Source organism: Pristis pectinata, chromosome 8 (genome assembly GCF_009764475.1).
Source record: "Pristis pectinata isolate sPriPec2 chromosome 8, sPriPec2.1.pri, whole genome shotgun sequence".
In the NCBI taxonomy this organism is placed as follows: Eukaryota; Metazoa; Chordata; class Chondrichthyes; order Rhinopristiformes; family Pristidae; genus Pristis; species Pristis pectinata.
Window position 1 is genome coordinate 102,295,247 of NC_067412.1, and position 20,816 is coordinate 102,316,062.

Sequence of the window (20,816 nt, forward strand, 5' to 3'; positions counted from 1 at the left end):
AGCAAGAGCTCCCTCCTTTTGTATTCCATCCATGTAAATACAAATAGACAAACAGAAACCTGACCACCAGGTTATGTATAATGGTTTGTTCATTCAAATTATATCTCTTTAAAATACAATTAAAATATATTTTGGTCTAAAAAGTTTTAACCAAATAAGTTTTTTTTTGAAATTATAAACCACAGAAAGATCAGATTACACGTCTAGCAGAGGTGTGACTATTACACATTCATGCATTCAGTAAAATGTGCTACGTTTTAAAAGATAGTATCTATAAATCATAGAATTACGCAGTCCAGACATTCTAAACTTCCAGCATTCAAAACTGCAATATTCAAAGATGAAAGTTGTTTTATCATTCTGAAAGGATTAAATATAAAGATAATTCCACAATAATTGAAATACATCTTTGTTATCAAATAGATCAAAAGTGATGTCCTACAAATGTATAAAGTGCCACCTGAAAATGTATTCGATATGTGTATTCACATGTAAATACAAAATACCATGATAAACTGCATTTATTTTCAATAGATAACAGTTACAAAAGTTATTTCACACTTTAAAATATGACAATTTGGTGTTTTAAATTTGTAACAATGTCATCCAAAAATAATTCCTCTTATATGAACAATAAAAAGGTCAATCCCCTGGTGTCCATTTTGTGCAAATTCCTCACAGCAGTCAGTGCTCCTCATGGAGTGAAACACAGCTGGGAAGGAATTGGCCACATGTTATCTACCTACAAAACTGTAAAGTGAGTCTGAGGTAGATGGTTTCATCTACATATTTAGCTTTTTATTTTCTTTAAAAATAAAAATTCACATTTTCTTCCCTATATACCAGTGCTTGGATCATGTGCCAAAGGAGGCACCATATCTGAACGCAGAAAGCTTCAATAACCAAGTGAATAAAGGTAGCTAAAAGAGGATCATTTCATCAATTCTTCCTCCTCCTCCTCTCTTTGATGCTCACCATATCCATCTCCAAAAGCAATGGCTGTCACAGTATTGGCAAAGCTCTTCGACCAGCCTTTAGGGACTCTGCTCCACATGTTCTGCAACAATTGTGCCATTCCACAGTGCAGTGACAGGATGCTTAAATCAAACAAGTTATGAGCAGTTCATGCGCCATTCAACGTGCCAGTTCATGACAGGGAAGCAAATTGCTGGCCCTTAATCCTGCAGTTGGATTATCTGTTGTTGACATGGTTGATCTGTCCTGTCAGAGACCTTGAAGTAACACCTTCCAGTACTCTTTCTAGCTGCTGGATTAATACTCGTCTTTTAAACCTGGCGAATAAAATGTACAGCAAGAATTAGAAAGATAAAGACATATTATATTCAACACACCCAAATGTCTATGGTCATTCAAAAAGTATTATCAAACAAAATCTCAGACCAAATTATGTAAGATTAGTTACCCCAAAGAAACATACTGCAAATCCTGAAAATTTAAAATATAAAAACAAGTTTTGATGAAAGGTCATCAACCTGAAACGTTAACTCAGATATTTCTCTCTGCAGATGTTGCCTGAGCCACTGTGTATTCCCAACATATTCTATTTTGTCATTAAAAAGATATTACAACTGATAAACACTTGTTCAATGAGCATCTTAAAGAAAGAGTTAGAAAACAATGAAGAGAGGAAATTCCAGAGCTTTGGGTCTGCCAGCTGAAGATATGGTTAAAATTGTGATATCCAAAGGGCCAAAATTACAGATTTATCGCATCATCAGAAGGAGCAATAGGCCCTTGGGCCTGCTCTGGAATTGAGTAAGATCAAGGCTGATTGCTGGCATCAGCACCATGTTGGTATATTAAGGCCAATGCCATGAGCTTTTACCCTGTACAGTAACCATTCATGTGGTGCCTTACTCAACACCTTTAAAATTCAAAGACATCGCATCTACTTGGTCACAGCAGACAGAGGATAGTGGTCGAGGAGTGTTATTCTGACTGGAGTCTGTGACCAGTGGTGTTCTGCAAGGATCAGTGCTGGGACCTGTTGGGATCAGTGCTGGGACCTGCAGATGCTGAATCTGAAGCAATACACACAAAATGCTGGAGTAACTCAGCAGGTCAGGCAGCATCTGTGGAACGAAATGAACAGTCAACGTTTCAGGTTGAGACCCTTTTTCTGCTCTCTTGCTTTCCAGTCCTGATGAAAAGTCTCGACCCAAAACATTGACTGTTTATTTCCCTCCATATGCTGCCTGACCTGTGAGTACAACACAAGAACAGGCCCTTCGGCCCACAATGTCTGCGCTGAACATGAGTGTGTGATATAGATATGTCTATTAAAAATGATTTGGACAAAAATGTAGGTGGGGTGATTAGTAAATTTGCAGACGACACAAAAGTTGGCAGAGTTGTGGATAGTGAGGATTCAGCAGTTTATAGACAGTTGGAAATGTGGGCAAATATAGATAGAGTTAATCCAGACAAGTGTGAGGTGCTGCACTTTGTAAGAGGAAAGTAAATGGCAGGACACTTAGGAGCACTGATGTACAGAGGGATCTTGGGGTGCCAGTCTATTGCTTGTTGAAAGTGGCAACATAAGTAGATAGAGTGGTTAGAGCCTACTTGCCTTCATTGGTCGGGGATGTCGAGCATAACAGTTGGCAAGTCATGTTGCAGCTGTATAAAACTTTGGTTAGGCCACATTTGGAGTACTGTGTGTAGTTCTGGTCATGGAATCACAGGAAGGATGTGAAGGTTTTAGAGAGGGTGCAGGAGAGGTTCACCAGAATGTTACCTGAATTAGATTGTATTGGCTATAAGAGGTTTGATAAACTTGGATTGTTTTCTCTGGAGCATTGGAGGCTAGGGGAGACCTGATCGAAGTATATAAAATTATGACAGGCATAGATGGGGTAGATAGATTATTTTTCCTTGGGTGGAAATGTCAAATACTAGAGGTGGCACAGTAGTATAGTGGTTAGTGTAACGCTATTACAGTGCCAGCAACCTGTGTTCAATTCCCGCTGCTGCCTGTAAAGGAGCTTGTACGTTCTCCCCGTGTCTGCGTGTGTTTCCTCAAGGGTGCTCCGGTTTCCTCCCACATTCCAAAGACGTACGGGTTAGGAAGTTGTGGCCATGCTATGTTGGCGCCGGAAGCGTGACGACACTTGTGGGCTGCACCCAGCACATTCTTAGCAATGCAAAAAGACGCATTTCACTGTGTGTTTTGATGTACGTGACTAATAAATAAATAAATATCTTTTATCTTATATCTAGAGGGCATAGACTTGTGAGAAGGAAACAATTTAAAGGAGCAAGTTTTTTTTTTAAATACAGAAAAGTAGTAGGTGCCTGGAATGGGCTACTAGGGAAGGTGGTGGAAGATGATGGTAATGTTTCAGAGGCATTCGGACAGGCACATGAACAGGCAGGGAATGGAGAGAAACAGACCTTCTACAGGCAGATGTGATTAGTCAGATTGGCATGGTCACAGTTCCGTTATCCACTCTTCTTAATACATCCTCAAAGAACTCTCAAAGTTGTCAAAAGCAATTTTTCTTTCACAAAATGTCAACTTAATTGCATTGATTTTTACTACTTCCCCAAAAATGGATTCTAGCATTTTCCAAATGACAGATGACCCATAGCTTCCTGCTTTGTCTCCATCCTTCCTTGAATATAAGCATTACATCTGTGGTTTTCCAAACTGTTCTGATCTCTCCAGAATCCAGGGAACTTTGGAAGTTCACAACCAACGCAGTCACCATTTACTGCAGCCAATTCCACAGCATGCAGGTCACCCAGTCTTTGATCCCATTACTGCATCCAGCACTTTTCTCTCTACTGATAGTTTTAAGCTCCTCCCTCTTTTTTAACACAAGATTTTCTGCTATTTCGGGGATGCCTGTAGTGTCTCCAGCCATGAAGTCAGACAAAATATTTGTTCAAAATTTCTGTAATTTCCAATGATTAGTTTCCTAATCCCCTCTTAAGAACCAACATTTACTTTGGCTACTTTTTCCATAAACTTGTGGAAAGTCTTACTGCTTTTACATTTCTTTCTGGCTTATTCTTTCTTTTTGTCATATTCTGGTTTTGAAAATTCCCAATCTGGAGGCTCACCACTAATCTTCACTACATTATAAGCCTTTTCTTTCAACTTGATATGAGCCATACCCTCCTTATTTACAAATGGAGCATCCATTCTTTATTTTTCAAGTGTATACATCTTAGTTCACAATCACAAAACCTTTCCTTAAATGTCTGCCACTGCTGATCTACCACTTTATACAGTTTCCAAGCCTGCTTTAGTCTTAAAAAATTATGAGCGGCACAGATAGGGTGGCAGTCAGAATCTTTTCCCCAGGGTAGAAATGTCAAATATTAAGTGACATGCATATATGGTGAGAGGGGGAAAGTTTAAAGGAGATGAGTGGAGCAATTTTTATTTTCCCCACAGAGAACGGCAGGCACCTGGAACTGGCTGCCAGGGGTAATGGTGGAAGCAGATACAACTGTCATTTAAGAGGCATTTAGACAAATGAACATGCAGTGATCATGTGCAGACATAGAGCTTTAATTTAATTTGGAGACACAAGAGAATCTACAGATGCTGGAATTTGGAACAACACACACACAAAGTGTTGTAGCAACTCAGCAGGTCAGGCAGCATCTACGGAGGGAAACAAACAGTCAACGTTTTGGGTCGAGACTCTTCGTCAGGACTGGAAGGAAAGAGAGCAGAAGTCAAAATAAAAAGGTAGGGAGAGGAGCACAAGTTGGCAGGTTACAGGCGAGTCCAGGTGAGACAAGGAAGGTAGGTGGGTGGGAGGAGGGAGGATGAAAGGGAGTGATGCAAGAAGCTGAGAGGTGATAGTTAGAAGAGGCAAAGAGCTGAAGAAGGAATCCAGGAGAGGGCCGTGGACCATGAAATAAAGGGAAGGAGGTGGGGAATAGTAGGCAGGTCATGAGGGTGGAGGAGGGGAAAGAGAAGCAGTGAGGGGGCCACGGGAATGAGGGAAGACAAGGGGGGGGGAAGAAGGGGGAATAAAAGGGGGGGGGAGGAAGGGGAGAGGTTACTGGAAGCTAGGAAAATCGATGTTAAGGTCGTCAGGTTGGAGACTCTCCCAAGGCAGAATATGAGGTGTTGCTCCTCCAACCTGTGTCTGGCCTCAATATGGCAGTAGAGGAGGCCATGGACAGATATGTCAGTATGGAAGTGGGATGTAGAATTGAAGTGGGTGGCCACCAGAAGATCTTGGCGGTTGTGGCGGACGGAGCGAAGGTGCTTGACGAAGTGGTCACCCAATCTGCATCGGGTCTCACTGATGTAGAGGCTGCTGCACCGGGAGCACTGGATGCAATAAATGACACCCTCAGATTCACAGGTGAAGGGCTGCCTCACCTGGAAGGACAATCTAGGGCCCTGAATGGTGGTGAGGGAGGTGGTGTAGGGGCAGGTGTAGCACCTAGTGCGGTTGCAGGGATAAGTGCAGGGAGGGTCATCAGTGGGAAGGGACGAGTGGACAGGGCAGTCACGGAGAGAGTGATCCCTCTGGAAAGCGGGTGGAAGGGAAGATGTGCCTGGTGGTGGGATCCCCTTGGAGGTGGCAGAAGTTGTAGACAATGAGGTATTGGATGCAGAGGCTCGTAGGGTGGTAGGCAAGGACAAGGGGAAACCTGTCCCTGTTATGTTGGGGGGACAGGTGAGAAATGGAGTGAGGGCACACATGCGGGAAATGGAGGAGATGCGAGTGAGGGCTGCATTGATGGTGGTGGAAGGGAAACCCCATTTACTGAAAAATCTTGAATCTCATGGGAACAGATGCGGCAGAAACAGAGGAACTGAGAGAAGGGGATGGCATCCTTGCAAGTGACGGTGGGAAGAGGTGTAGTCAAGGTAACTGTGGGAATCAGTGGGTTTGTAAAAGATGTCAGTGGTTAATCTGTCTCCTGAGATGGAGACAGATCAAGAAAGGAAGAGAGGTGTTCGGAAATGGACCAAGTAAATTGGAAGTTGGAGGCAAAGTTGATGAAATTGATGAGCTCAGTACGCGTGCAGGAAGAAGCCCCAGTACAGTCGTTAATGTAGCAGAGAAAGAGTTGGGGAGTGTTACAGTTGTATGCTTGGAACATGGACTGTTCCATGTAGGCACCGTAAAGACAGGCATAGCTGGGGCCCATGCGAGTGCCCATGGCTACACCTTTAGTTTGGGGAAAGTGGAAGGAGCTAAAGAGAAGTTGTTGAGGGTGAGTACCAGTTCTGCCAGATGGAGGAGGGTGGTGGTGGAGGGGAACTGGTTGGGTCTGATTTCAAGAAAGAAGCAGAGAGCCTCAAGGCCTTCCTGATGTGGGATGGAAGTGAACTGGGACTCGACGTCCATGGTGAAAATTTGGCACCATGTTCGGCACAGACATTGTGGGTCAGAGGGCCTGTTCCTGTGCTCTACTGCTCTATGTATTCCAACATCCTGTACGATTGCAAGAAAACCTCATTTTTAAATGCCAACCTCTCTGCAGTGAAAACCAAAACGTCGTTTGCTTACTTGTTGGACCTGCCTGCTAGCATTTTCTTCTTCACCCACTAGAACACCTTGACTCCTCTGTACTTCATTCACTTGAAGTCTCTATTCAGACAATAATCTACTTTTTGACTAATCTTACTGAAGTACATGACCTCATACTTCCCCATTCATTCAATCTATCTATATCCCTTTGCAGAATCACAGTATACTTATCATAACATGCCCTTTCACCTATTTTTGTATCATTATCATATTTTGAAACCTTACATACAGTTCCCTCCCCCAGATCATTAATGTAAATAGTGAACAACTGTGGGCAAGAACTGATCCCTGCAGTACTCCACTCGTTACCTCCTGAAAGAGTTGCCTCCAGAACAGTACGCAAAAGATGCATTTCACTGCGTTTTGACGTACATGTGACTAATAAAAAAATCTTATAAAAGGACCCATTTATTCCAACTGTCTATTTTCTATGTGACAGCCAGTTTTCAATCCATTGTAACACATCTCCCCTTATACCATGGGCTTTTAATTTGTGAACCAGCCTCTTATGTGGCAACTTGTCAAATGCCTTTTGGAAATCTAAATACATCTACAGGTTTCCCTCTATCAAGTCTCTGTTACATCCTCAAAGAATTTGAGCAAATTTGTCCAGGTTTATGTTCAGCTTTCCTAAATGATTAGCTAGTTCCTCTTTGATTATTGACTCTAGCATCTTGTCAGCAATAGCTGTTAAACTAACTGGCTTGTAGTTCACTGCCTTTCTCCTTTTTTGAACAAGGAAGTCATACTGGTACCCTTCAACCAATGGCTCTACTATCTCTGCAGCCACTTCCTTTAAAACCCAAGCATGTTGTCCACTGGGTCCTGGCAATTTGTCCACCTTTAGCCCAGAGTCTCCCCAATACCTTACATCTTGTAATTGTGATTTTTGTAAGTTCTACCATGTTATTTGAAATTAGCCCATATGATATCTCAGGGATATTAGCACATCTTCCACAGTGAAGACTGATGCAGAGAAAAAAATACTCTACATATTTTCCATTGCTGTTCCCTTTAACCATGCCCTTGATATTTCCCCATTTATGCTCTAACCTACTGAGAGGTCATATTTTGGGGGTCTACAGACTCCTCCTGCTTGTGTCTTCTTTCCCCTGCTATTCACTACTTCACCCAAAACCATTCCACATCACTACCTACTGCCTTTATATCACGCAGGAGAATTTACAACGGGGAAACCAGAAATGGCACAGAATTAACAAGATGACGACATACAAAATCTGCCTGATATATTAGACTATCAAGGGTCCAGCAAGAATGAGAAACCAAAGAAACTATTAGTCAAAAAAAGGAATACCAGAGAAATTGTAAAGCTTGAAAGCAAATAAACTACAAGGACAATGATTTATAATCCAGAGGTGGAGCTAGTAGAGCTGCTACTTCTCACCTCAAGCGACCCACATTCAATCCTGACCTTCAGTGCTGTCTGCATATAGAGTCTGCACATACTCTGTGTGACATGCGAGTTTCTTCTGGGTGCTGTCGTTTCCTCCCACAACCCAAAGGCGTACGGGTTGGTAGGTTAATTTGTCATTTTAAATTGCCCCTTGTATGTAGGTGAGTGGTAGAATTTGGAGGAAGTTGATAGGAATGTGGTGAGGATTAAATAGGATTAGTATAAATGGGTGCTTGATGCTCATCATGGATTTGGTATACCAAAGAGCTCGTTTTAGTGTGGTATAACTCTAACAGGTTCTGAAAGAGGTGGCCAAGGTGTCCTTGCCCGCACATCCCCAACATGTAGAGTAAGCAATTAAAAGGACAAATGGTATATCAGCCTTTATTCTGTAGGTTTGAATGGAAGAGTAAGGAAGCCTTATTGTACATGGCACTAGTTTTGGTCTCCTTACCCAAGGAAGGATACACTTGCCAAATGAGGAAATATTTTCTCACTCAGAGGGTGGTGAACCTTTGGGAGAATTCTCTACCGAGGGCTGTGGAGATTTAGTTGTGTACATTCGGAACACAGATTGTTAGATTTCTGGACATAAAGGGAATCAAGGGTCATTGGGATAGTACTAAAAAATTGCACTAAGGTAGAAAATCCATAGCCCAGCTAGTACAGCTGCTGCCTCACAGCTCCAGTCACCTGAGTTTATTTGACTTGGAATTACACTCTATTTTTCTCTTGGGTTTAGATCACAGTTAACTTCTGATGATAAATCAAACCAAGGTGTGATTTCTACTAAACCCACATGACAGCATTTATCTTTGTTATTTACTTTCAGGGTGGCACAAAGGCACAGCTAGTGAAGCTGCTGCCTTACAGCTTGAGCAACCCAAGTTTGATCCTGACTTCCAATGTTGTCTGCATGTAGAGTTTGCATATTCACCCTGTGACCATGTAGGTTTTCTCTGGGTGCTTCCACATTCAAAGATGTGTGGGCTAGTGGATTAATTGGCTGCTAAAAATTAACACAAGTATGTAGGTGAGCGATAGAATAAGGAGCAGTTGAGGGGAATCTGGAGAGAATAAAAACTGAGAAGCAGGCTCAAAGGCCAGTTGGATACTCCTGCTCCCATCTCTAATATTCCTGCGCTTTTACCAGTCTGTCTTTTTCACAGTATATACTACACTTGTAAAATGGAAATTTGTGCCTGTACACCCAAGTCGAAGTCACATTAAGAAAAGTAGTTACCATACTCAGCTTCTACTTACCACCACCCAGTCTAACCAGGCACATTAAAGAGTCTGGAAGACAGCAGAATAATTTTTGAAAGTCGACCTCACTGAAGTATAAGATTCAGAATGGCTAGAAGACAAAGAGTTGCTTACTCAGCGGGAATGTTCAGAACCAGGAGATATAGTCTCAGGATAAGAGGTCAGCAACTTAGGGCTAAGTTGTAGAAATGTCTTTACTCAGAGCATTATAAGTATTTGAAAGTTTCCACACAAGAGAACTATGGATGCAGCCATTCAGTATGTTCAAGACTATCAATAGATTTGTGTATTGATCCTGAGTTGAACAAGGATCATGGAGACTGGGCATGAAATTGAATGAGGTATGGGAACATCCATGATCACAGAACCATCAGCACAGAAATGGGCCCTTACAGCCCACCCTCGTCCATGCTGAACCATGATGTCCTATTTACACTAATCTTATTTGCCTGTGTTAGTCCCGTATCCCTCTACATCTTTCTTATCCAAGTACCTGTCCAAATACATTTTAAACATTGTGATTGTATCTGCCTTTTCCAGATAACCATCACCCTCTGTATGGAAAAACTTACCATTCAGATCTCCTTTGAATTTCTCCCCTCTCAGCTTAAAGTTATGACCTCTGGTATTTGACATTTCCATCCTGGAAAAAAACCTGACCATCTACCTTATCTATGCCTCTTAAAATTTTGTATACTTCTCAGCCTCCAGAAAAGAACAACCCAAGTTTGTCCAACTTCTCCATACAGCTAATATTTTCTAATCCAGGCAGCATTCTGGTAAACCTCTTCTGCAGCCTCTCCAGAGCCTCCTACCTCCTTCGTGTAGTGCGGCAACCAGAAATGCACAAAATACTCCAGGAACTGCAACATGACTTCCCAACTTTATACTCAACTCCATGACTGATGAAGGCAAGTATACCGTATGCCTTTTTTACTACCCTGTCTACTTGTGTTGCTTCTTTCTGGGAGTTATGGACTTGCACCCCAACATCCCTCTGTGCATTAATGCTAAGAATCCTGCCATTTACTGTATATTTTCCTCTAATTTGACCTCCCAAAGTGCAACACGTTACACTTGTCTGTACTAAACTCCATCTGTCATTTATCTGCCCACACTTCTAAATGCTGACAACCTTTCTCACTATCCACAACTCTGCCAATCTACATTTTCATTGAAATCATTTATAAGTATCACAAACAACAGAGTTCCCAGCACCGATCCTTGCAGAACCCCAATGGTCACAGACCTTCAGTCAGAATAATACTTCTCCACCACTACCCTCGTCTTCAATGGCCAAGCCAATTTTGAATCCAATCTACCAAGTTTCCATCAATACCATGTGCCTTAATCTTCTGGATCAGCTTACGCTGAAGGACCACGTCAAAAAGCTTTTGAATCCAATCTACCAAGTTTCCATCAATACCATGTGCCTTAATCTTCTGGATCAGCCTACGCTGAAGGACCACGTCAAAAGCTTTCCTAAAGTTCATGTATGTAACATCCACTGCCCTGCCCTCATGAATCATCTTCATCACCTCCTCAACAAACTTAATCAAGTTTGTACGACATGAACTCCTCCTCACAAAGCCATGCTGACTATCCTTCTTAAGTCTATGCTTTTTTAGAAGCGAGTAGATCCTATCCCTAAGAATCTTCTTCAATAATTTCCCTGTTGCAAGGATCACCAGAATAATTTGCTGGATTATCCCCATTTCCCTTCTTAAACAGAGGAACAACATTGGTTATTCTCCAGTCCTCTGGGACCTTACCTGTGGCTAAAGAGGATATGGAGGTCTCTGCCACGATCCCAGCAATCTCCTCTTGCCTCTCTCAACAACCTGAAATAGATCTCATCAGGCCCTGGGGACATCCACCTTAAGGCTCTTCAAGAGATCGAAGACCAGGGAGCTATGGATTTAAGTTAATGAGGGCCTCAAGGCAAACACACACATACCTGGCAGCTTCTTTGATGGTATTCTGAATAAAGTTCCTCTGAATTTCTGAAGGACCTTGTATGTCCTCCAATAACCTGAAGAGTCTGTCATAATCTGAAATTAAAGAACAGTCAATGAATTTGCAAAATAGACAAGAGACCCCAAGATATGCAGGTAGGTTAGTGGCTACTGTAAATTATTCCTAGGCATAGGCAAGTGTCAAAAGAATCAAAGGGGAGTTGATGGGTATGTGAGAGAGAATAAGTTGCAGAGCTACAGGGAAATAAACAGAGGAGGAATGGAAGTGAAGGGATTGCTCTGTTGGAAGCCAGCATGGACTGATGGACTTCATCCTGTGTCAGAGCAAGTAATAATATTTCCTGTAAAAATTAGTGTCTGAAGTTTTGTTAAACCTCAGTTTAATTAATGTTTCAATTAAAAAGCTATTGTCACACAAAAAAAACTATTTTTAGTGCTTTAAAAACATTTTTAAACCACAATACAGCTGCATAAACATCATTCCCAGGCACATGGGAAGAAAACAAGCCACAGAACATAGAACATTACAGCACAGTACAAGCCCTTCGGCCCACAATGTTGTGCCAACATTTATCCTGCTCAAAGATCTATTGAACCCTTCCCTCCCACATAGCCCTCCATTTTTCTAACATTCATGTGTTGATTTAAGAGTCTCTTAAATAGGGCAGGCATGGTAGTGTAGCGGTTAGCATAACGCTTTGCAGATCCAGCAACCCGGGTTCAATTCCAGCCACTGTCTGTAAGGAGCTTGTACGTTCTCCCCATGTCTGCGTGGGTTTCCTCCGGGTGCTCCGGTTTTCTCCCACATTCTAAAGACGTATGGGGTAGGAAGTTGTGGGCATGCTATGTTGGCGCAGGAAGTGTGGCGACTCTTGTGGGCTGCCCCCACAACACTCGACACAAAAGATGTATTTGCTGTGTGTTTCGATGTACATGTGACTAATAAAGATATCTTATCTTGTGACCCTAATGTATCTGCCCCCATGTCTGCTGGCAGTGCGTTCTACACACCCACCATTCTCTGTGTAAAAAAAACTTGCCTCTGACGTCCCCCTTATACCTTCCTCCAATCTCAAGGTCTCTCTGCTCTTCAACACTGATAAGGGTCTTGCCCTTCAGGGTGCACGGCCTCTTGACATTCGTCCCACCAACGTGCAACACCTCACATTTATCCGGGTTAAACTCCATCTGCCACTTCTCCGCTCACATCTGCAACTGATCTATATCACGCTGTATCCGTAGCCAGTCTTCTACACTATTCACAGCTCCACCAATCTTGGTATCATCTGCAAACTTACTAACCCGCCCATCAACATACTCATCTAGGTCATTTATGTACGTCACAAACAGCAGAGATCCCAGTACAGATCCCTGCGGAACACCACTACTCACAGGTCTCCGGCCTGAATAAGTCCCTTCAACCAACACCATCTGTCTTCTGTGGGCAAACTAGTTCTGGATCCACACAGCCAATTCTCCACTGACCCCATGCATCCGAACTTTCTTGATTAACCTATTATGTGGGACCTTGGTATGGTAACTGCTCTGCCCAGGACTGCAAGAAACTGAAGAGAGTTGTGGACACAGCCCAGCACATCACAGAAACCAGCCTCCCTTCCATGGACACTGTCTATACCTCTCATTGCCTTGGTGAAGCAGCCAGCATAATCAAAGACCCCACCCACCCGGTCATTTTCTCTTCTCCCCCCTTCCATCAGGTAGAAGATACAGGAACTTGAGGGCACATACCATCAGGCTCAAGGACAGCTTCTATCCCACTGTTAGAAGACTAACAATTCCTTTATACAATGAGATGGACTCTTGACCTCACAATCTACCTTGTTATGACCTTGTACCTTATTGTCAACCTGCAATGCACTTCCTTGTAGCTGTGACATTTTACTCTGTGTATTCTGTTAGTGTTTTTACCCTGTACTACCTCAATGCACTATGTAATGAATTGATCTGTACAAACGGTATGCAAGACAAGTTTTCACTGTACCTCAGTACAAGTGACAATAATAAACCAATACCAATTTAAGGGGAATCTGAGGAGGAACTTCTTCATTCAGAGGGTGATGCGAGTGTGGAATGAGCTGCCAGCGGAAGTGGTGAATGCAGGTTCAATTGTAACATTTAAGAGAAGTTTGGATAGGTGCATGGATGAGAGAGGTATGGAGGGCTATGGTCCAGGTGCATGCAGATGGGACTAGACAGAAAACCAGGCCCATCATCCGTAGTGTAGCGGTTACCATAGCGCCATTATAGTGCCAGCGACCCAGGTTCAATTCTGGCCGCTGTCTACAAGGAGTTTGTATGTTGTCCCGGTGACAGTGTGGGTTTCCTCAAGGTGCTCCGGTTTCCTCCCACATTCCAAAGATGTACAGGTTGGAAATTATGGGGCATGCTATGTTAGCGCCAGAAGCGTGGCGACACTTGCGGGCTGTCCCCAGAACAATCTACGCAAAGATGCATTTCACTGTGTGTTTCGATATACATGTGACTAATAAAGATATCATCTCATGTGCTGAAGGGGCCTGTTTATGTGCAGTAGTGCTCGATGACTTCAAGAGACTTAACATGTACTTTCACTGCTCCCTATTTCTCAATGCAATTGAATCAAAATTTTTGCTGCATAAATTTTTCTGCAGATTTGTCCACATGCTTCAATTAGTCCAATGTATGTATTGTTTTAATAGATATCCTCTGCACTTTGATCCCGTTGCTTTACAATTTACTTAATGTAGGCTTGCAGGAGCTTCTTGATTAAACTGATTGGCATTAATTCCCTGTTTAATGGATTTTCCTCAACTTATATAATGCTTTGTTGAAACGAATAGAGGCTATGTTAGATCCAGAGTAATACAGCCCGAAAACAGTCCCTTTGGCCAAACATGGCCGTGCCGACCAAGATGCTCATCTAAGCTAGTCCCATATCCCCCTAAACCTTTCCTATCCATGTACCCGTCCAAATGTCTTTTGAATGTTGTTATTGTACCTGCCTCAACCACTTCCTCTGGCAGCTTGTTCCATATACTAGCTACCCTCTGTGTGAAGTTGCTACTCAGGTCCCATTTAAACCTTTCCCTCTCACTTAAACCTATGCCCTCTAGTTTTGATTCCCTTTCCCTGGGAAAAAGATTGTGTGCATTCACCCTATCTATGCCCCTGGTGATTTTATACAGCTCTACAAGATCACCCCCCAGTCTCCTACGCTCCAATGAATAAAGTCCTAGCTTGCCCAATCTGTCCCTATAATTCAGGCCCTTGAGTCCTAGCAAAATTCTCAAAGTTTTGCACTCTTTCCAGCTTAATTACGTCTTTCCTATAACAGGGTAACCAAAACTATACACAATGTTGGTCAAAAAATGTTGATACAGCTTCCTATGCTTCGCACATTAGCACTCAGATTAATGAGCAGTTATAAAATAGACTTACTTCTCCCTGGCTTGCGAATCTCCTTCATGACTTTGATCCTGAGCTCTGCATTATTCCCTTCTACCACTGGCTGAATTTGCGCTACTTCAGAGGTAGGCAAGGAGATGCCCGAATTGCTTTCCTGTGTCACATCTGCTTCATTGTCAATCTCAGATGGGCTCTTCAAGGAGTCCCTCATTGCAACATCCAGCCCAAGTTTATAATCAAGTGCATCGTCAGCCACGTGATTGAGTTCTGCAACAGCGTGAAAATCACTGGGCAGCAGCATGTCTGGTGCCGTGTGAATAGATGTTGAAGCAGGTCCTTCGGCTGGAGCCATTTCCACTACATCTCCAATTGTTTTATCCACTGGTTGCCACAAGTCCTTTTCTGCACTTACTTCATCTGTTGCAACACAGTTTGCATCTAAATGTGAAAGAACAATAAAGACCATTGAATAATTTCAGGAACATATATAGTTTTAATGTTATTTACTAATGAGCATTTCTTCATTGTTGTAAGAAAATAAAATATGAAAGAAATAGGCTATTCATCCCCTCCTGCTTGCTCTGCTATTCAATAAGATCATTGTTAATCTTTTATATCCATGCAACTTTCCTGCACTAAATCCCATCACACAATTTCTTTAACATCTAAAAATCCATCAGCACCATCAGTTCATGGGGCGGGCAAATTACTGGAGAAGATTCTCAGATACAGGATTTATGGGCATTTGGAGAAGAATAGGCTGATAGGGACAGTCAGCATGGCTTTGTGAGGGGCAGGTCGTGCCTCACGAGCCTGATTGAATTCTTTGAGGAAGTGACAAAGCACATTGATGAAGGTCGAGCAGTGGAAGTGCTGTACATGGATTTTAGTAAGGCATTTGATAAAGTTCCTCATGGAAGGCTCATTCAGATAGTCAGGAGGCATGGGATCCAGGAAAACAGCTGTGGATTCAGAATTGGCTCACCCATAGAAGACAGAGGGTGGTGGTAGATGGAGTGTATTCTGCCTGGAGGTTGGTGACCAGTGGTGTTCTGCAGGGATCTGTTCTGGGAACCCTGCTCTTTGCGGTTTTTATAAATGACTTGGATGAGGATGTGGAAGGGTGGGTCAGTAAGTTTGCAGATGACAAAGGTTGGTGCTGTTGTGAATAGTGTAGAAGGTTGCTGTAGATTACAACAGGACATTCATAGGACGCAGAGCTGGGCTGAGAAGTGGCAGATGGAGTTCAACCCAGTAAAGTGTGAAGTGATACGCTTTGGGAGATTGAATTTGAAGGCAGAATACAAGGTTAATGCCAGGACTCTTAGCAGTGTGGAGGAACAGAGGGATCTTGGGGTCCACGTTCATAGGTCCCTCAAAGTTGCCACACAAGAAGGCGTCTGGTATGTTGGCCTTCATTAGTCCGGGTATTGAGTTCAAGAGCTGCGAGGTGATGTTGCAGCTCTATAGAACTCTGGTTAGATCACAGTTGGGGTGTTGTGTTCAGTTCTGGTCACTTCATTATAGGAAGGATGTGGAAGCTTTAGAGAGGGTGCCGAGGAGATTTACCAGGATGCTGCCTGAATTGGAGAGCATGTCTTCTTAGGATAAGTTGAGTGAGCTAGGGCTTTTCTCTTTGGAGTGGAGGATGAGTGGTGACTTGATAGAGGTGTACAAGATGATAAGAGGCATAGATCGAGTGCAGAGTGAGAGACTTTTTCCCAGGGCAACAATGGCTAACATGAGGGGGCATAATTTTAAGGTGACTGGAGGAAGATACAAGGGAGATGTCAGGGGTAAGTTTTTTTTTATACAGAGAGTGGTGGGTGCGTGGAACTCATTGCTGGCAGAGGTTGAGGGGGAAGATACACTAGGGACATTTAAGACATTTAGGCACGTGAATGATAGAGAAATGGAGGGCTATGTGGGAGGGTAGGGTTAGATATATCTTGGAGCAGGATAAAATGTCAGCACAACATTGTGGGCCAAAGGGCCTGTACTGTGCTGTAATGTTCTATGTTCTAAACTTTTCTCAAATACTGGTTCAGACACATGGAAATATTATGGAATATTTCAGAAACTGGAATATTATGTTCAGTCCTAGGGGCCACATTTTATGAAATATGTAAAGGCTTTGGAGAAGGAGAAGAGATTTACCACAATTATTCTAGGGATGAAGAACTTTAGTTATATGGATAGACTGAATGTGCTGAGGTTTGGAACAGAGGAGGTTGCAGGGAGATTGGATAGAGGCAATTGAAGTCATGGAGTGTATTCACAGAATAGACACAGCGATAAACTGTTCCCATGGTCCAGGGGTCAAGAGTTAGGGCAGAAGAACAAAAAGTAATTGAGGACATTTTATACATTACAATTAGTTGAGGCCTATAATCCACTACCAGTGTAGTAATGGTGAAGGAATCAATTGGAGCATTCAAGAAGGGAAGAGTATTTGAAAGGAGAGAATTTGGGCAAGGGAGTGGATTTGGTGGGTTGCTCTTACATAAAGATGGTACTGACTTAGTGGTTTAAATAGTCCCCTACCATGCTACACCTGCTCTGTGATCCTGTGAATTCATAGACGTCACAATTTCAGTGACATGACATAAAAATTGATGGCCATCATCCTACAACTCTGAATGTGGGTCATTTCTAAATCCTGACAGCAGGAACCAGGGGCTGGGCACACGATTTCTAACACTGCAGCAATAGAAATGCCTTTACCATTATGTACTTCTAGAGGCTTTACAGGACAGCCCTGTGATTGGACTCCTGCAACCGGAGGTCCCTTTCCTCCAATGTGATTGATGACAGGTGGAGTTTGAGGCCGTCGCAGTAATGGTGACATGCTACGTCTTCTCTTCAGCGATCCCGGTGTGTTATGTTCTCCAGGTCGTTTCACCTTGTTCTGTGGACCTGCAACAAACTCATCGGCCTCATCGATCATCATTCCCTTATAATAGAAAGCAAAGCACAATTATAGCAAATACAGAAGGTAATGAGATCTCCATGGAAATTAAACAGAACAACGTGGTTTATGCTCACTCCATTCTTCTGGTATTTAATAGAATGTCAAATTATTCAGAAACCAAAAGATGGAAGTAGAAATATGGACCCTGAAACCTCTCGCTACCTGGATCAGCTCATTAGATCAGCGGCAGGCTGACAAATGCTTCTTATATCGTGAGGTGGTGGGTGAGGAATGGGTGGGAGGTCATGCTTTGGGGCATCAGCTGCTTTGAGAGGCCGGACAGCCACAGGTGGGAAAGGGTGGTTGTTGGATTTAAGGATGTGATGCTGGGAGACTAAAGATTTAAAGTTCAAGTTGGCTGACCCAAAGCTCCAGCAATTGCAGGCCTGGAGCCTTCACTGGCAATAATGCAGGCCTTGTGAGATGAAGAGCCACTTATCCACAGGGATCTGTATATTGGTGGTGTGAATGGCATAGAAGATTGCCGAAGGATGAGGATATAGATCTGTTGCAGATATGGAAGGAGAAGTGGCAGACGGAGTTTAATCCAGGCAAGTGTGAGGTATTGCACTTTGTGAGATCCAACGTGAAGGGAGTGTACACAGTTAATGGCAGGATCCTTAACAGCACTGATGAACAGAGGGATCTTGGCGTCCAGGTACATCACTCCCTAAAAGTGACAGCACAAGTTGATAGGGTGGTAAAGGCAGCGTATGGCATGCTTGCCTTCATTAGTTGAGACATTGAGTTCAAGAGCCAGGAAGTTATGTAATGGCTTTATAAAACTCTGGTTAAGTCACATTCAGAGTTTTATGTTAAATTCTGGTTGCCTTATTATAGGAAAGATGTGGAGGCATTGGAGGGGGTGCAGAGGAGGTTTACCAGGATGCTGCCTGGTCTGGAGGACACGTGCTATGAGGAGAGGTTGGACAAGATGGGGCTGTTTTCTCTAGTGCGGCGGAGGCCGAAGGGAGACCTGATAGAAGTTTAGAAAAATATGCGAGGCATACATAGAAAAGACAGCCAGTATCTTTATCCCAGTGTTGAAGCGTCTAGTGCTAGAGGGCATGTATTTAAGGTGAGAGGGGAAAAGAGTACAAAGGAGATGTGTGGGGCAAGTTCTCCCCCTTGCGCCCCCCCCCCCCCCACACACACACACACACACACAGAGTGGTGGGTGCCTGGAATACACTGCCAGGGGTGGTGGTAGAGGCAGATAGCATGGGAACATTTAAGAAACTCTTAGATAGGTACATGAATTGCAGAGGAGGAAGAATATGGTCAATATGTGAGAAAGAGGGATTAGATTAATTATGAGTCATTGGTTTAATTGGTTCAGCACAACATGGTGGGCCAAAGGGCCTGCCCTATGCTGTAATGTTCTTATGAGTAGCCTGCACCACCCAAGAGCCAAACATGTACAAGTAAAGATCAGAGTGGTGCACAGATATGCAACATAATCTGCCTCTTTTGCTTTAGTTGTCAGACAGATGGAGGACCTGAAGAAAAATAGTGAATCTTGTGATCCTCATGGTAGGCACCCTAATCTCTTTAATGAAATGATTTCACAGAAATTCAAGCAGCCAGCACACAAATGTTGCAAGGGAATTCTGAGCCAGGGAGTGTTTGTTTTAATGTGAAATTCAAACACTGATTTGGGGTCTCATCTACAAACTTTCCTATTACAATCTGGACCACCAAGTATTCCATCAATTCCCTCCATCTGTGGTATAACCTTTAGCCATCTTGCCACCACTCTCAGTTTTCACTGGCCTTATTCCCAGTCTTCAACAGACTAATTCTAGTGACTGGGCATTTGGTGCTATCGAACATTCTGAACAGTTTGTGGTCACTGCTAAGAACAAGCTATCGCAAACAAGATATCAAAATGCTATGGTCAGTCCGAAATTTGAAAGGATCTCAGCCCATGTTTGCTATTTTGTTGTTTGAACTTGGTTAGAGTATTTAGCACTACAATTTCACATCCCATGCCCGAAAGCTTGCTCCATCTAACTAGAATCATCTAATACTTAAAGAACTTGGTGACCTATTCAGCAACCTACCTTCTTGTCCTGCTTGAAAGGATTCCCGAATGTGTGGAGTCGCTTAGGTTGGTCTGGGTCAATCTCACGAAGAGGCGGGGGCATAAGTTTCAGGTATTCTTGATAGTTGCCCATCTGTGCCACAGGAATACTGTGCAGATAATCTGAAATAAAGGTGGCATTAACTGCTACAGACTTGCATAGCTACAATACATGTGTTAGTTATAATTATAAACATTTGATTGCTACATCCTAGAGTGAACATAAAATAACTCATTTTGTTTAAATTCATTCTCATGACGAGCGTTTAATTAGATCTGCAGCATTTTGTCAGTTGATGCACACCAAATTATCCTGCCACCTATCGTGCTAACATGCTGCACTGGTTTCACACAGATGTAAATGCTTCCCAATCAAGTGAGTTAGAACTCAAAGAACAACTTCAGAACTGGGTAAAATCAGATAAAATTGGGTTATTGTTTTATGGTGACCTAGTTTTGCACATCTAGCAGCATAATAATTAAACACCCAACAATGCAGGGAGGCTCCTGTGTTCTCCAAATAAACTGCATTACCAGCAGATACCCTGTTTACATGAATCCATCAGGAAATTTTCCTACGAAATTCCTTAGGAATATCATTGCTTATGCTGAGTTATAGCTGATGCAGCAAGTGGCAGATGCTGAGATAGGAGGGAAAAGGCTGCACTGTATCAGTAAAAGAGAGGCAGGAATTTTTAAGAGTTTAGGAGAGATGTTTGTGATAATTCCCTAGAGTCAGAGATCCCATTGCTATATTAGTTCAAGGGTAATTAATATTTCTCTCAAATGCAGATAATGAAGAAACAAAGAGCAGATGCAGGATTAATGCCGCAGAAACAATAACATTGTGAATTCTCCATGTAAATCAGGTGCTTTTTACCATCCCCTTAATTTCTCTCAATTAGATGGCCTTGTGAACTAACAAGCGTTGGGGCAGATCTTCTGCTGTGTTCTTGATCAATAGTCAACTATCTTCGAACTGCACTTTTTCTCCCAGAGTGATCCTGGGTGCACTTTTCCACCAGATGGCCAAATCCCTGTTGTTCGGGGAAGCTCAGCGTGTGCAATGCAGAGGCTCTCTGATCAAAATTGTGCTTCTAGAACCAGTGAGATCCTGTCCTCAAGCTCACTGGCTATCAAAGCTGACAGTAGAGCTGAATGTTGGTGAACT

General features: G+C 42.9%; 1 protein-coding gene across 2 annotated transcripts in view; it reads right to left on the minus strand.

Moving 5' to 3' along the window:
* Positions 1–224: 224 nt before the first annotated feature.
* The window catches only part of ints6l (integrator complex subunit 6 like), a 115,836-nt gene continuing 95,244 nt past the window's right edge, over positions 225–20,816 (minus strand). For both annotated transcript variants that reach the window (XM_052020931.1, XM_052020930.1), the window contains 5 exons: positions 19,626–19,768; positions 17,316–17,544; positions 14,625–15,029; positions 11,168–11,261; positions 225–1,292 (listed from right to left, as the gene is read on the minus strand). In XM_052020931.1, the coding sequence (XP_051876891.1) occupies positions 1,193–1,292; positions 11,168–11,261; positions 14,625–15,029; positions 17,316–17,544; positions 19,626–19,768 (971 nt within the window). In that variant the 3' untranslated portion in view covers positions 225–1,192. The remainder of the gene's footprint in view (positions 1,293–11,167; positions 11,262–14,624; positions 15,030–17,315; positions 17,545–19,625; positions 19,769–20,816) is intronic.